Source organism: Schistocerca serialis, chromosome 4, assembly GCF_023864345.2.
Source record: "Schistocerca serialis cubense isolate TAMUIC-IGC-003099 chromosome 4, iqSchSeri2.2, whole genome shotgun sequence".
NCBI lineage: Eukaryota > Metazoa > Arthropoda > Insecta > Orthoptera > Acrididae > Schistocerca > Schistocerca serialis.
The window spans coordinates 955,788,864-955,806,451 of record NC_064641.1 but is presented as its reverse complement, the minus strand read 5'-3'; the positions used below and the strand labels follow the sequence as shown (position 1 = coordinate 955,806,451).

The 17,588-nt window shown below is 44.9% G+C and overlaps 1 protein-coding gene across 1 annotated transcript in view; it reads right to left on the bottom strand.

Annotated features, from left to right (window-relative positions):
- LOC126474855 (translation initiation factor IF-2-like) overlaps nucleotides 1–16,767 on the bottom strand; it is a 96,068-nt gene extending 79,301 nt beyond the window's left edge. The window contains exon 1 of the mRNA XM_050102335.1: nucleotides 16,587–16,767. Within this exon, the coding sequence (XP_049958292.1) occupies nucleotides 16,587–16,767 (181 nt within the window). The remainder of the gene's footprint in view (nucleotides 1–16,586) is intronic.
- Between the last annotated feature and the right edge of the window lie 821 nt (nucleotides 16,768–17,588).

Here is a 17,588-nt window from a genome sequence, read left to right as displayed (position 1 = left end):
GTTCTCTTCTGTCTTCTGTCTGCATAGCGCCCTTCTTTTTCTTTGTTTCCTCGCGGAAACACCAGAAGCTTTTTACTGTTGCACTTAAATTTTCCCTTTTTCCTATTTCTTGCTCCGTTATTTCCGTTTCTTTCAGCTCTGTTTTAAATTCTTTGATCCACGTCATTGATTTTTTTTTATTTATGCCAAGAAGTTAATTTTTTTTGTTGTTTCCTCATCTACCATTTTTAGGTGTCCACAGAATACATCTCTTGTCATCCTCATTGTATCTGATATTAGATCTATTCTTTTATAAATTTCTGCGTTACTACTTCATTTCATTTCCCATTTTCGTATTCTGATCCCAAACTTTTGCAGACTATTTCGGTTTCTTTATTTCCCATTTCCCCTAATTGTTTGGCTGTATGTAACGAAAGCCATTCAGGTGCGTAAAGAGAGTCTGGGGTAGTTACAGTGTTGTATTACCGCAACCCTGCGTTTACAAATACATTTTTACTGATACAGGTACTCGTCCGAACCATTTGGCAGCCTATTTCAGCTAGATATTTAAATTTTGTAACATTTGTGATACACTCATAGTGAGTTTCCATCTGCCTCCTTCCCATCTGTCATTCACTGTGTTCTTCAAAAGGTATAAGAATATCTTCAAAACGTACAGTTTACGTAGGCCTGCTTTTGAAGCTGTCTCTCGTATAATATTTATCTGCGTCGTAGGACGCTCTATAGAGTCAGATAATATGGCAAAATCGTCTGCAAAAGTCAATCAGTTCGTTAATTATCCACTTTTCTCCCAATTACGCTTTTTTAATGCGTCTGTTTATACGTTTTATGGCATCATTTAATGGCACAAGAAGTTCATAGGCCATAGCTCGGATAAATAGCGGCAAAGCGACATTAATCATATATTTTTCTCCGTCAAGTAATGAACTGCTAGACGCTTTGTGCCACAGCTGTCATGGTCATGGTGAGAGATGACGCGACGCTGTCAGCTGTTTTTCCTGATTTCATCGACGACTTGACGAAAATAAAATTTTTGATCATCTGAAGTAATGGTTGTGATATCTCGAATGTAAGCAAAGAAACAAGCGATTCGTGTCTCGCAAGTGCTTCGCGAAGGAAAAATTTTTTGTTTATGCTGGTTGGTATTGGAACAGCGAAACAATGGCCTGCTACTTCGCCTGCGGCTCGTAAGAATATTCATCAAAGTTTAGTGCTTTTGTAACGTACACATGTTTTGCGCTTTTTAAGTGGAATGCTTTGATCATTTCCTTACAACGGTTGACAGTGTTTTGTTTTTGCGCTTCGGTTCCATTGTGGGGAATGCACTGGTACCAAATCTTCCTCACAGCTAGGTATCCACGCAATATGAACTGTACTGCAGTCTTCTATATGCTTCAGGTTGTCTTCATATCATGATAGTAAGTGACGCGCTGACCCTCTTCAATGACGCTGACATCAATAAAATGTTTGCAAACCAATGGTAAACAGTGTCTTCCGGGTGTGATTGATTACCAAAAGTAGACTGAAAATACTTGCGGCACTGTTGTAGTGATAGGGGTTTTCCGAAAATCATAAAACATGGAAATTAGCGTACTTCATTGTGGGCTGCGCGCTGCAAGTCTCTGTGCTGTATCCCACTTTGCAAACTCGTGAGGAGGAGTTCATTGATCTGGACAATACAGACTGTCCCCGAACGCAGAAAATCATCGAACGAAACACTCCATTCCTGTAAACAAAATATTCGGCCAGTTTGTGAGCTCCAGTTATTTTAAGAGTAACTAATGACAAATTTTGAAATTTTGAAAGCAGCAGGGATAAACTACAGGATGGTGAAGTTTATGTGCAACTTGTACGGAAACATGACTGTACCTAAAAGGTACTGTACCTGCAAGGTTCGCAGGAGAGCTTCTTTAAAGTTTGGAAGGTTGGAGACGAGCTACTGGCAGAAGTAAAGCTGTGAGTACCGGACGTGAGTCGTGCTTCGGTAGCTCAGTTGGTAGAGCACTTGCCCGCGAAAGACAAAGGTCCCGAGTTCGAGTCTCGGTCGGGCACACAGTTTTAATCTGCCACCAAGTTTCACATCAGCGCACACTCCGCTGCAGAGTGAAAATCTCATTCATGACTGTACCTACAAGAGTCGAAGGTCGTGAAATAGATGTAGTTGTTGAGAAGGCAGTGAGACAGTGTTATAGTCAATCCCCGATGCAATTCTGTATGTACGTCGAACAACTAGCGAAGGAAACCGAGCAGAAATTTAGGAAGAGAATTAAAGTTAAAGCAGGAGAAATATAAACTTTGAGGTGTCCCGATGACATTTTAAATCTGTCAGAGCCAGCAAGGGACTTGACTTGGAAGAGCCGTTGGATCGCGTTTCACAAAGAGGTTAAAAGACGTACACAAAGGGGAAACAACGGTAAATGAATGTAGACTAGTAAATGAAATGACGATGTTACAGAAAGATTCTAACGGTAGTCGATAGATTTTCGTGCTGGGCAGAAAAATTACTGACTATAGCCAAAGCAAAGGAAAAGAAGCAAAGTGCAAACAACAAGAAAAGTGTTATGTATGAAGCGGAACTTTGGGCCTCGCGGAGAAACTGTGACGCGGCTGTGTCACGCAATTTGACTCTTAGTCTGATCACAAGGGGTCGCCATTGCTGCACGCGTTGATCACGTAGGCTGAACTGAGGATCAATGAACTATACTTGACGGGATGTATCTGGAACATCTTAGGTGATTAGAAGTTAGTAGACAGGAATACGATTAAATACTTAGCTTTAATTCAGCATCAGCGGTGAACGTCGAATTTGACTTTGTACAATAATGTTTTCAAGTGCAGTTGTAGACTGAACTGCGAATACTTCCTTACAATTCTGATTGCTTCACCCTTGTAGATCAATTGTCAATGCATAAACCGCATGTGGCGCCTGGCTAGGTCATAGCTACTGACTTAGCTGAAGGCTATGCTAACTAACTAGTGTCTCTACAAATGAGATCTCTGAAGCTATAACAAGTGACGCATTCCTATTAAAGTCGGCCGTAGAACTGGCCAGTGCGCTAGCTTGTCCCGTCAAAACCAGCCGAGTGGCGGCGCTCGGTCTGCTAGCGTCGACAGTGTCGACTCGCGGGTCCCGTGTGTACTGAAGGACTGCGGCCGATTTGAAGCCTACAACCCAGCAAGTGTGGTGCCTAGCGGTGACACCACAAAAAGTAGTTCCGAAAAAGTGGAAGTTATTAACGTCTAACGTAAATTTAACTGTCAGGGGATCTTCACTGAAAGTAGGAGTGTATCCCTGTACGCGAGAGAAACATACCTAACATTCAGCTCAGACAATAGAGAAATAGAAACTTGTGAAATGTGGAGCTGTAGAAAAGAAATTTATGGCACAAGTTGACTACAAGAAGACATCGGCAGATGGAACACGTCCTAAGACATTAAGGAATATTCAGTATGTTAATGGAGGGAAATGTGGGCAGGTAGAAATGTAGATGGGGAGTAAGGACTCAGCACAGAAAGCAGCTTGAACTGGGTGTATGTTGCAGTAGGTACGCCACAGGATGGACTAGAGTGGAGTCGAATCATGGGGGTTCTGACCACAACAACAGTGGAAAACAATACGAACGCCCGATCCCAACAGTTCAATCTGGTGCGATCTAATTAACGTTGCGAGTATAGTAATTATTAATGCAAAAAAAGGATCTGTTAGGATATGTAACGCTATCTTGTGGTGTGTGTGTGTGTGTGTGTGTGTGTGTCAAGCCATTAACGTAGAGGGACAAGACTTGGACGGCGCTGTAATACAGCTTACCAAACCACATGTCCCTCTGAGAAGTGGTGCAAACCGGGCCGGTTCGGGAACATTTTTCCAAGCAAGCGAATTGTCTTTTGGCACCCATCCTCCCCCCCCCCTCCCCCCGCCAGCAACCATTTTACCTCGTACATGCTTACCAGTGCGTTTTCTCTGTTAATTGTGGTAGGCGCTGTACGTAAACCACGGATTTGGACACCCTTGTCGCCCCGCACCAAGCGGCCGCCCCTGGTCCACGCGCCGTACACAAGTCTCGCACCTGTGGCGCCTTACGCCCTGGGTGTGACGTCACTTTGGCCGGTTACTCGGAGGTTCCACAGCGAAAGGCGACGTCCTACTGACGGCGGCGTTCAGAGGTCGCGTATTCCTGGCGTTGAGCGGCGCGCAAGACAAATTATGCCAGTCCGTAGACAGCGACTTGTGTTCAGTAGCAGATTACGATACATATTCTGTTTAACGAATTTTCCGATCTCAATCTTTTTAACTATGTTTTTTGCGAAATTTCCGGATCTTAAGTTCATGAAGGGAGCGTTCGGGATATATTTGTTGTTTGGAGACGTTTATTTGAAATTACTTTCCTCTTTCTACATTTGTTCTACCATACTTTGAAATACATTTCTTTCATTTTTTGATTTTTAAGAACGTTAATTGTCCTATGATATTCCAATTGTTTCTTTTGTCAGTAGCTCCAAGGTTATCCATTTAGATTTTTAAATAATCAAATCCTCATTATAAAATTACGTTTAAGAAATTCGACGTTCTATAAATTGTTTCTATTCCGAACATCGATTTCGTGATAAACCTTCTCTTTCACTTACTGTAAAAACCATTGCTGACCCTTTGGGTCAAAGGGTTGTGATATCTTTGTTTCATTTTGGTAGTAAGAGTCTACATGGCTTTACATAAGACGAAGCGAAATTTTTTCTTGTGTATTGATTGTCATCAGTACAGCATGTAACGTAAATGTCAACTTTTATCAGTTATCATTTTTGTGGAGAAATACAAATTCATCAGCGTCTATTTGAAAGTGATCTTTTATATCCAGTCTGTTGTACGTTTATAATGTGGTGGGTATTAAATCTGCAAAAATCTACTGTCGTAATTTATTTTGAACAAATTAATATCTTTTCGGAAACGTAAAAAAATACGGGTTTTATCACGAAGTATCTTCTAAAATGCACTGGACTACGAGCTGAGCCACGAATTTCACCGAATATTCCGGGCCAGCATTCTCACTGTCTTCTAAGCTACGCAACAACTAACTTTGGAACAGGTTCTGCAGTACCGTCATCCAACACATGCTTACTAACATTTACGTATTGGTTAATTACATGAAGAAATGTTACTGTGAAAATTAAATTTCGTACTTTCATATTATTAGATCTGAGGGGGAGAGCTGATTTGACGGACGCGGACTAACTGCCTGCATCGTTAAACTTGTAAAATCAGTCCAAAGGAGGGAGGTCTGTGTCGCTTTGACCCGCGAGACAGCCTTTAACCCACTGTTCCACAGTCGGTAGATGAAGGATCTGCAGTTCTTTAGTTACTCTCAAGAAAACTCTGAGATCCGGTCACGCCACTGGAATATTTTCACCGCTAACACTTCAGCTAACTCTTGGCAGGTACCGGTAACAACTTCCGCAATAAAATAAAAAAAGAGCTGCCTTACAATACAGTCAATACAGGAAAAGTCACAAAATACACGACACTCAAATTTCCATAGAAATGAATTAAATTTATTTATTGGTTTCAATTAAAACCTTGGGAAGTAGGTCTTGTCGCTTATTGATATTGCAGTACATAAGTGGGCTTCAACCTCATGTGCTACCTCATTGTACCGCGCTATTTTCCTGACCACATAGGTCCTCAACTCGACCTACGATATCTCGATCGTCTAGAGCATTTATACTAGTATGTTTTATAAGCAGGTACTATTATTTCTGAACCAAAGTGTGTACAGTGGCATTTGTGTGTTGAATGCTGTCCTAGGCTTATAGACCTGTTAACGTCTCGTGTAACCCTGCATTGCGCATCACAGGAAACAACAAGTTTAATGCGCCTCACAGGAAACAGCAAGTTTATTGCGCATCGCAGGAAACAACAAGTTTATTGCACATCTGCATCTACATCTACATACATACCAAATACCAGTAAATGTCGTTTCTCGGAACGAGAGAAACATAACTGTCTATACGCTTACGGTCGAGCTTTGACTTTCGTTTCCTTGCCATCGGGGTCCTTATGCGAGAGGTCCACTGAAGAGCCAAAGAAACTGCTACACCCGCCTAATATCATGTAGGATCACCGCGAGCACGCAGAAGTGCCGGAAGACGACGTGGCGTGGACTCGACTAATGTCTGAGTACAGCTGGAGGGAACTGACACCATTAGTTCTGCAGAGCTGTCCATTAATCCGCAAAAGTACGACGGGCTGGAGGCCTCTTCTGAAGAGCACTTTGCAAGGCACCCCAGATATGCACAATACTGTTCATGTCTGGGGAGTTTGGTGGGCAGCGGACGTGTTTCAGCTCAGAAGAGTATTCCTGAAGCCACTCTGAAGCAGTTCTAGAAGTGTGGGGTGTCGCATTGTCCTGCTGCAAAAGCCCAAGTCCGTCAGAATGTACAACGGACATGGATGGATGCAGTTAATCAGACAGGATGCTTACGCACGTGCCACCTGTCGGAGGTTGCAGTCGTAGGTAGACATTTCAGGGGTCCCAATCACTCCAGCTGCACACGCCCCACCGAATTACAGAGCCTCCACCAGCTTCAACAAATGGTTCAAATGGCTCTGAGCACTATGTGACTTAACTTCTGAGGTCATCAGTCGCCTAGAACTTAGAACAAATTAAAGCTAACTAACCTAAGGACATCACACACATCCATGCCCGAGGCAGGATTCGACCTGCGACCGTAGCGGTCGCTCGGTTCCAGACTGTAGCGCCTAGAACCGCACGGCCACACCAGCCGGCCAGCTTGAACAGTCCCCTGCTGTCATGCAGGGTCCATAGATTCATGAGGTTGACTCTATACCCGTACACATCCATCGCTGGGTACGGATTGAAACGAGATTCTTCCGACCTGGCAACATGTTTCCAGTAGTCAACACTCCATTGTCAGTCAGTGTTGACGGGCCCAGGCGAGGAATAACGCTTTGTATCGCGCTCATACCGACGATATTTAGTTGAAAGGTTCGCACGCTGACACCTGTTGATGGCCTGGCATTGGGATCTGCAGAATGTTGCGGAACAGTTGCACTTCTGCCACGTTGAACGATACGATCGTCGTTGGTCTCCTTCTTGCAGGATCTTTCTCCGGACGCAGCCATATCGGACGTCTGATGTTTTACCGGATTCCTAATATTCACGGTACACTCATGAAATGGTTCTACGTGAAAATCCCCACTTCATCGCTTCCTCGAAGGTGCTGTGTCCTATCGCTCGTGCGCCGACCGTAACACAACGTTCAAACTCACTTACAAGGGGAGGCCGCCAATTGTGAAATTCAGATTCGATTCATACTGCGCATAATAAAAGCTCATGGCCAGAGGTGTAATGTGGCAAAGCACCAAGATGCACTTCTCAGCCGTTGTCGAGAAAATCGACAGTTAAAAGAAACCGTTGTGGTGAAATACTCTCTACGATTAGTAGTTTTCAACAGCGTGGTGGTGCAGCGGTAAGCGCTCGGCTTCGTAATCCGGAGGTCGAGGTCGCCGGATCGAATCTCGCTCCATGCAACTTTTTTTTTTTTTTAGTATTTGTTTTTTGTAATTCATATATATATATATATATATATATATATATATATATATATATATATATATATATATAACAAAGTTGTATTTCACAAATGTTATTAATTGTCTTCCTAATGTTAACCACGTATAGTTAACGGAAGACATAGAAACGAATACGTATAGCGTAAGTCAAACGTTCGAATTAGAATAGAGACTCCACGAACACAAACTTGCTGTGGCAGATATGAAATATAAACTCCGTTACTCGCTCGTTACACTTGAAGGACAGATGTTGAATGGGCAGAAACGAGCCGCCCCATAACAGCGTAGTTGCCTGCTAACTTCGAAAGAAGGTAGATGCGGTCCCTAGCGCAACTTATAACATCGTCGAAAATCAGTGCGGACCGGACGGGACAGCTTTGGTACACCCTGTTAAACAAACGGAAAAATGGAGGCGGTACAATTGGAGAGCGATCCGCCTTCACCAACATGCATAAGCAGTTCATTAATACCTTATATATATATATATATATATATATATATATATATATATATATATATATATATATATTTGAATTACAAAAAACTAATAATAAAAAAAATTGCATGGCGCGAGATTCGATCCGGGGACCTTCGGATCAGGAACCCGAGCGCTTACCGCTGCGCCACGACGTTGTAGAAAGTTACTAATCATTGAGAGTATTTCACCGCAACGGTTTCTTTTAACTGTCGATTTTCTCGACAACGGCTGAGAAGTGCATCTTGGTGCTTTGCCACATTACACCTCTAGCCATGAGCTTTTATTATGCGCAGTATGAATCGAATCTGAATTTCACAATTGGCGGCCTCCCCTTGTTAGATCTTGATAAGCAGCCATTGTAGCAGCAGTACCGATTTAACAACTGCGCCAGACACTTTTAGTCTTATACAAGAAACGCATCGCAGCGCCGTCTTCTGACTGTTTACATATTTCTGTATTTGGATACGCATGGCTATACAAGTTTCTTTGGCTCTTCAGGGTATGCCGGTGCCAGTAGGATCTGCCTTTAGTCCGTCGGAAATGCCTGTTGTCTAAACTTTCCCGATAGCGTTTCGCGAAAAGCAAGTCATCCTCACTCTGAAGATTTCCACTTGAAGTGATATAGTATTTCTGTAATACACGCGTGTTTTATCGAACCTTCCGGTAACAAATGTAGAAGATCGCCTCTAAATTGTTTCTATGTTACCCTTCGATCCTTTTTTGTGGAATCACGAACAGTCGATCAATTGTCAAGGACCAGATGTGGTCTCCTTTATAGATGCCGGCCGGAGTGACCGTGCGGTTCTAGGCGCTACAGTTTGGAACCGAGCGACCGCTACGGTCGCAGGTTCGAATCCTGCCTCGGGCATGGATGTGTGTGATGTCCGTAGGTTAGTTAGGTTTAAGTAGTTCTAAGTTCTAGGGGAGTGATGACCTCAGATGATAAGTCCCATAGTGCTCAGAGCCATTTGAACCATCCTTTATAGATGCTTCCCTACATTTCTCACAACAAAAAGTAGTCGACCATTAGGCCTCCCTACTACCGTCATCACTTTCTCGTTGCTTTGCAGCGTTCCGGCCATATGTTTAACCTAAGTGTCTGAGTCAAGCAGCGCGCCGGTAACACTGTATTCACACATTACATGATTACTTCCCTAGTCACATATCTTACCTTACTCTTGCCCTCGTTCATAGCAAGCGCCCATTCCTCGCCCGAAATATAAATTCTATTGACGTAATCCTACATTCTCGTACAGCCGCTCGAAGACGACACTTTCCCGTACACTAGAGCTTCATCAGCAAACAGTCGCAGTTCGCTGCTCGCCCTGTGCGTCACATCGTTTGTGTATACAGACAACAGGAGCGCTGTCTCCACACTTCCATGGGGCTCTCCTCGCGATACCTTTTGCCAGTTATCGACATTCCTCATCCTAGTCACTGTATTGTGTTCCGTTACTCGAGAAGTCTTCGAGGCACTAATGTTTCTCAAAATCTAGTCTGTGCGCTCGGACCTCCGTTAACAGTCCACAACGTGGCCCACACATCCTCATCTATGCCTCGCTTACGAAGCGAATCTCTTTTAGCGTCCGCTGCGCCAAACGCGTGTCCAGAGGCACTGGTGCGACGCGCGTTACGCCTGAGGCCCCAGTGTCTCGGTCGTTACTGCAACGAGGGCTGGAATTCAGTGACAGTGTCACGAGAGTGACTGATAAGAAGGAATTAGCGGTAGAGTACACCTCACGCCACTCCACAGACGATATTCCTCGCTGCCTCTGGGCATAACGCCAGTTTTGTAATCGACCAGCTGTACCTCACCGTGACCTAGCGAGACCTCCTACAGGCGCGACGGCAGAGGTCGAGACCTGACTTTAAGTACGCTCTCAGAGCGCGGATAACGAACAGGGAGGAGTCTCCGAGTCCCTCGCGATATTGCCACTGGCTTACAGAAGTAAGGCATAAGTCGGGAGGAGCAATTTGTTATCAGCCTTTGAGAGAAAGTATCGAGAAAGATCCGCGGCCTTTTTGTGTGATGAAATCTGCGAAAACGGCGGCAAGCGCGCGCTAATCCTGTGGTCGGGTCGCGAAGTTTGTTGCACAAGTGTCGTTAGGCCCCTCTGGGAAGTTTCGGCGCGAGTCGCCCACCCTCAGCTTCCTCGGGGGAAAGCTTTTCGTTCAACTTGTGTCTGTGACTACATTCCTCCACTTGCTCTCAGAAGCGAGAGCTTTTTCCCCGACATACTAATGCGATAAGCTGCACTAAAAAGCGATAACCTTCCTTATGCATCCAATTAGACACTTTAGTAGAACTGCTGAAGTATCTTTTTGTAAATAAATCCTAAGATAATGTTTTGGGATTCGCGGTACAATTTGTAACAGATTTTTTTTTTTTTTCACCGCCTGTATCACTATGGGTCTTTACTTGTTACGACTGATTTTCATTCTCTCCAAAAAACATTGGAGATTTACAGCAGATATAAATAAGGCAGAAAACATTCAGACATTTTACGTAACTTAATCTGTCATAAATCACAATAAACACTAAAATATGCCTGTCGCAATTTCCGCACCAGCCCTTGAGCTACCAGTCCGGTGTGTTGAACTACAACGTTTAGTACTATTAATATTTATAACGATTCTTCCTCAGTTGCTATTTCAGTTATGTTTACCATGTAGATAAGAGTAGTTCTGTCTCTCGCAAATGGCTGTTGTTTCGTTTCGAACCAAATGCGTTTGGCCTATTCATACTGGTAACGTCAGTCGTCTATAACACAAAAAAGAAATTATTTCAAAAATGGTTCAAATGGCTCTGAGCACTGTGGGACTTAACATCTGAGGACAACAGTCCCCTAGAACTTAGAACTACTTAAAACTGTCAACATGTTGATCGTATGAAGGCACATATTCACGTATTGCCTTTACCAGAAATATTGACGAGCAGTATTGATGTCATGTGAGGACGAGTATTGAGTGTTAGACAGTATCCACCATTCGGTTGTTGACAGAGCTTCATGAACAAGCCACGGGGCGTTAGCGTGCAGTGTTTATGTCTACAGTTCGTCTTCTTCCTATTAGTAGATGCCCACAGTTCCCTTCTTTACTTCCCAAAATAAACAAAGAAATACTGTCACGGTTAATAGAATGATGCAGATAAAAATGATTAGTGTGAAATCAGTTTTCAAGGGAATGTACGGCCAAAAAAAGAAAAAAGTGCCACCTATGAAGAATTAATGAACACACACACACAAAACACTTTTACAGGCCTATATAGGTACAGACGTGATGTTTGTGATTTTGGAATGGTCACTAGAGGATTCACTGAGGTACTGGTTTCTTTATTACTTTCAAAATATACTCTTAGATTATTGAATTACACACCAATGAGGAAAAACGTTTCTACTTCGAAAGATGTGTAACGAATAATCAGGTGTCTGTGAAACGTGTGCTACTCTCATAAGCTTATAATAAAACATAAAAAATAATATTTTACGTTAGTTGCATGAATTATCCTTGCAGAGAAGATAAAATTGCTTAAAAGGCTTCACAAGCTGCGACATCGTCACGATAAAACACAGTGACCCGTGTACGTAATAATTTTCCTTTAATTTACGTCTATGGTCACAATCTTAAACAGAAAAGATTGTGACAATAGACGTAAATTAAAGGAAACTTATTGCTTAAAAGGCTTCCGTAACTGGAGGTCGCGTGTTCGAATCCAGGTTGGACCACGATAATTTTCAGTCTGTCTTCCAAAGTTCAAATGGCTCTGAGCACTATGGGACTTAACATCTTAGGTCATCAGTCCCCTAGAACTTAGAACTACTTAAACCTAACTAACCTAAAGACCTCACACACATCCATGCCCGGAGCAGGATTCGAACCTGCGACCGTAGCAGTCCCGCCGTTCCGGACTGCAGTGCCTAGAACCGCAAGACCACCGCGGCCGGCCAGCCTGTCTTTAATTTAACCTTAACCTTTCAATAATGTGAGGACGCACCGGGAACACAATTCTGATTCCACGTTAAACACTAGTTACCGGCCACCCGCGTTAGTAACTGCTGTGGAATAGACTTGCACCGCGCCATTATTATTATTAGAGGCTTCCACGAAAGTTTTCATAATTCTGTTGGCTGACATCACAGCAGTACACTTGGCGCAGTGCACTGACCAGCCTGTCGCCAGTAACTGAGGGTCACAGCCAGTCTCTAGTCGACAAACTCTGTCTCGCTAATTAACGTATTTTGCTGCTATATTTCGTGCCATACATTAATAATCTATCTTACGATACAATATTCATCCGAAAACAAAATTAGAAATTTTTCGGGTCCGTCGTTCTTATTTTAGTCAGTAAATTAACATGCGAAACGTCCGTTCTCAATTTCAGCCACAGTCGGACCCATTCCCTCTTTTTCGTTGTTTTCTGCTGTTTCTTGGCAGTTATAGCGTTCCGTCAAAATTAGTGAAATCCTTGGGAGGGCCAGCCGACCTCGGGAAAATTAAATTTAGCTGTTGGGAACTATGGAGTGTAGCCTTGTATGGATGTGAAAACCTGGACAATAAACGGTTAAGATGAGAAGCAGATAGAAGTCTTTGGAGTATGACGTCACAGAAAAATACTGAAGATCAGATGCTTAGACTGAACACGTAATTAGGAGGCACTGAATCGATTAGGGAAAAAAAAAGAAATTCGTGGTAAAGGAAGGAATTGGTTGACAAGACATATCCTGATGCATCAAGAAATATTCATTTTGGCAACTATGGGAAGTGTGGAGGATAAAAATTGTAGATGATTGCCAATGCGTGGAGAAAGTAAGCAGGTTCCAAAACATGCAGATTGCCGAAGTTGTACTGAGATGGAGACACACAGGGTAGACCAGCGTGGAGAGTTCCATTAAACCGGTCTGCGAACTGGAGACAGAAACAAAAATAAAGTTAGAATTTGTGCTCTGTGTCTAACAATCTCGTTGCGTGGGGACCGTAAGTGTCTAATCTTCGTTTCTCCGAACCGATTGATCATCCATGCAGTGTGACGATGAAGAGAAGCACTCAACGCCGAAGTTTGGTTAGAGGCATAACCATTCACGCCTTGAAATTACACTGATAAGCCAAAACATTATGACCACAGGCCACTGCGACGCTGGATGCCAGCTGATGACGTTGCGGACGCAGTACTATGTATGCGAAGGCATGGTCTGAAAATGCGGAAATTCATTTAGATAAGCGACGTTGACAAAGGGCAGATTGTTGATCTGCGTAGTATCTAGAAAACGTCGAAGCTGGTCGAATTTTAACGTGCTGCTTTGGTGATCATCTATAGAAAGGGGTAGAAGGAAGACAAACTAAAACAAGTTGCTAAATGTTTGTACGTCCACGACTCTTCACAGAACGTGGGGTCTGGAGGCTTATCTGTTCTGTAGAGTACGATAGATGGGGACCTGTGGCATCTCTGCCGAAAGAGCACAATGCTGGTGCATGCACAAGTGTTTCGGAGTACACCGTTCATCGTACAATGTTGAACATAGAGCTCCCAGCAGACCACCCTCACCTGTTCAGACACACACATAAACAAGTTTTACTTCACGCTGGTTCCAATGTCTGAAGACAGACGTGGACTGTGGATATTGTACCACAGACACAGTCCCTTCGTCTGTTTAGAGACGTCACTAAACCTGCCCAAAGATGTAAACAACCATGCATGAGCAGCGCCTGTTAGACGGAGGGGGTCCGACAGCTGATCAGTTCCAGTCATTCCACCAGGAAGGAGGTACACGGCTCGTGTTGTCTGTAGTTAACCATGCCTAGACGGTCAATACCGCTGTTCGATCTCGTCCGCACCGTTACTTTGTGCCAAGAAGGGCTCATACAAGGGAAGTTTCCAGGCGTCTCATAGTGAGCCAAAGCGATGTTGTTCGGACATCGAGGAGACACAGAGAGACAGGAACTGTAGATGACATGCCTCGCTCAGGCCGCTCAACGGCTACTACTGCATTGTATGACCGCTACCTACGGATTATGGCTCGGAGGAACCCTGACAGCAACACCACCATGTTGAATAATGCTTCGTGCAGCCACAGGACGTCGGTTACGGTTCAAACTGCGCGCAATAGGCTGCATAATGCGCACCTTCACTCCCGTCGTTCATGACGAGGTCCATCTTTGCAACCACGACACCACGCATATGGGCCTCACAACATGCCGAATGGACCGTTCAAGATTGGCATCACGTCTTCTTCTCCGATGAGTGACGCATAAGTCTTCTACCAGACAATTGTCGGAGGCGTGTTTGGAGGCAATCCGGTCAGGGTGGGCGCACTGTCCAGCGAGTGCAGCAAGGTGGAGTTTCCCTGCTGTTTTGGGGTGGCATTATGCGGGGCTGTCGTAGGCCGATTGTGGTTATGGAAGACGCCGTAACGGTTGTACGGTATGTGAATGCCACCGTCTGACCGATAGTGCAACAATACCGGCAGGATATTGGCGAGACATTCGTCTTCATGGATGGCAATTCGCGCCCCCATCGTGCAAATTTTGTGAATGTCTTCTTTCAGGGTAACGTGATCAATCGACTAGAAAGGCCAACATGTTCTCTAGACATGAACCCTATTGAACGTGCCTGCTATAGGTTGAAAATGGCTGTTTATGGACTACGTGACCCATCAACCACTGCGAGGGACCTATTTCGAATAGCCGTTTAGGAGTGGCACAATATGAACCAACAGCGCCTCGCTGAACTTGTGGATAGTATGTCACGACGAATACAGGCATGTGTCAGTCCAAGACGACGTGTTACTGGGTATTAGAGGTACCGGTGTGTACAGCAGTCTGGACTATCACCTCTCAAGCCCTGGCAGTATGGTGGTACAACATGCAATGTGTGGTTTTCATGAGCAATAAAAAGGACGGAAATTATTTTTATATTGATCTCTATTCCAATTTTCTGTAGAGGTTCCGGAACTCTCGGAACCGAGGTGATTCAAAACTTTTTTTGATGTGTGTATGGTGATCTGCATCTACATCTACATGTACATCCATACTCCGCAAGCCACATGACGGTGTGTGGCGGAGGGTACCTTGAGTACCTCTGTCAGTTCTCCCTTCTATTCCAGTCTCGTTCGTGGAAAGAAAGATTTCGGTATGCCTCTCTGTGGGCTCTGATTTTATCCTCACGGTCTCTTCGCGAGATATACGTAGGAGCGAGCAATATACTGCTCGACTCCTCGTTGAAGGTATGTTCTCGAAACTTCAACAAAAGCCCGTACCGAGCTACTGAGCGTCTCTCCTGCAGAATCTTCCACTGGAGTTTATCTATCATCTCCGTAACGCTTTCGCGATTACTAGATGATCCTGTAACGAAGCGCCCTGCGCTCTGTTGGCTCTTCTCCGTCTCTTCGATGAACCCTATCTGGTACGGATCCCACACCGGTGAGCAGTATTCAAGCAGTGGGGGAAGAAGTGTACTGTAACCTACTTCCTTTGTTTTCGGACTGCATTACCTTATGATTCATCCAGTGAATCTCAGTCTGGCATCTGCTTTACCGGCGATTGTCAGTTACGATCGCAGTGGACACGAGACTACCGGGATTCGACCGTCGGTCAATGGAAACAGGTCGATTCTTGTGGTGAATCACATTTTTGATACGCTAGGTCGACAATCGTCTCGACAAACGCCGTCATCGTGCTGAACGGCGGCTCGAAACGCGCAGCGCGCCACGGACGCAGGCTGGTGGGAGCAGTGTTAGGCTGCGGGAGACAGTCTCCTGCTCTTGCACGTGACCTATGGCGGTCATCGATGACACACTTACAGCTGCGAATCACCTGCATCCCTTCATGTTTGATGTCTAGCCTGACGGTGATGTCATAGGCCGTTTTGTTGCCATAACCGTGCTGCAGTGGTTTGAAAAGCATTACAATGAACTTGCGTTGATGTCCCGGCGACCAAATTCGCCTTCTGTAGATCGTACGGAACCATATCGGTCACAGTGGACTCGCCTTCGGGAGGACGACGGTTCAGTCCCGCGTCCGGCCATCTTGATTTAGGTTTTCCGTGATTTCCCTCAATCGCTCAAAGCAAATGCCGGGATGGTTCCTTTGAAAGGGCACGGCCGACTTCCTTCCCCGTCCTTCCATAATCCGATGAGACCGATGACCTCACTGTCTGGTCTTCTCCCAGAAACAACCCAACCCAACCCATTTCGGTCGCTATCGGGCGCCATCACCGCGTGCGCAAATTAGCGGCCCGTTCTTTACGCCATTACCTGTACATAGACATCTAATGCCACAAACCTCCACAAGGCTACCAGCTAACTATCGGATTCCTGATACGCAGAATCTGTGACGCATTTCGTTCCAAAGACATACAAACAAGCTATTAAGCAGGTGGTGATCATGCTTTGTCTCACTAGTGTATGCCACTGCTGCTACGTGTGCGCCTTCCGCTTTTTTAAATAGTTCGGTATCAGTGACTAGACAGAATGCCACGTTCATCGCTTAACACCACTGCTAGCTGCTGGAAGGCTTAACGAGACTGACTTGCTGAGTGCGTACACAGGGGGGTTCGGTGCCAGCCAGCCCTCTTGCCGTGCTGGGCCGCAGGCTGGGTTCCCGCGCCCCCGGTAACCCCTGGAGGCCGTAAATCTGCGCCCTTCAGCGCCAGCAGGCGGTGCCAATTAGGCGGGCTCCTTATTGACCCGTTATTAGCCTCCGGCGCCATCCATCTCGCGACCCGTCCACTCCCATTATGTAAATGCCAGTCGGCCGGCCAGCAACAGGTTAACGCTCGCATCATAGAATCACTCTTCTAGAGGGCCGGGGGAGACCGCACGTCAACCACTCTGCAGCCAGGTACCACGGCTGGAGCGCCTAACACCGAACACAAGTCATTTACAGATATGGAGATGAGCCCGTTGTACCACACATCGGGATTATTTACGTGTTCAAAAAAAGGGTTCAAATGGCTCTGAGCACTGTGGCACTCAACGTCTGAGGTCATCAGTCCCCTAGAACTTAGAACTACTTAAACCTAACTAACCTAAGGACATCACACACATCCATGCCCGAGGCAGAATTCGAACCTGCGACCGTATCGGTCGTGCGGTTTCAGACTGTAGCGCCTAGAACCGCTCGGCCACTCCGGCCGGCATTTATGTGTAAAACTTTGCTTCTGTGTGCAATACATTTTTTAAAGATTAAAAAGGAATCTTAAGGACTACAAAAGCAGAAACTGCTAAGGATACAGTAGCGTCTAACAGACAACTAAGATCAGCGGACTGACAAGAATCATAACTGAGGCATTATTTGGTAAGATGCTGTACATTTCCCGAAACAAAATGAGTTAGAGTGTGCAGTAATTATGCAGTCCTACATCCAAAGATAAACTATGTCTGCAAGGTTAATGTAATGCAGGAGAGCCTCCGTCGTTCATGGTTGTTCTGTGGCAAACCGTGTGACTGGAAAACGAGAGTTCAACTGATCGAATCTCAGCCGGATTGTGGAGTTTTCAATTTAAGATTAAACCTAGCTTTCATTTCTCAG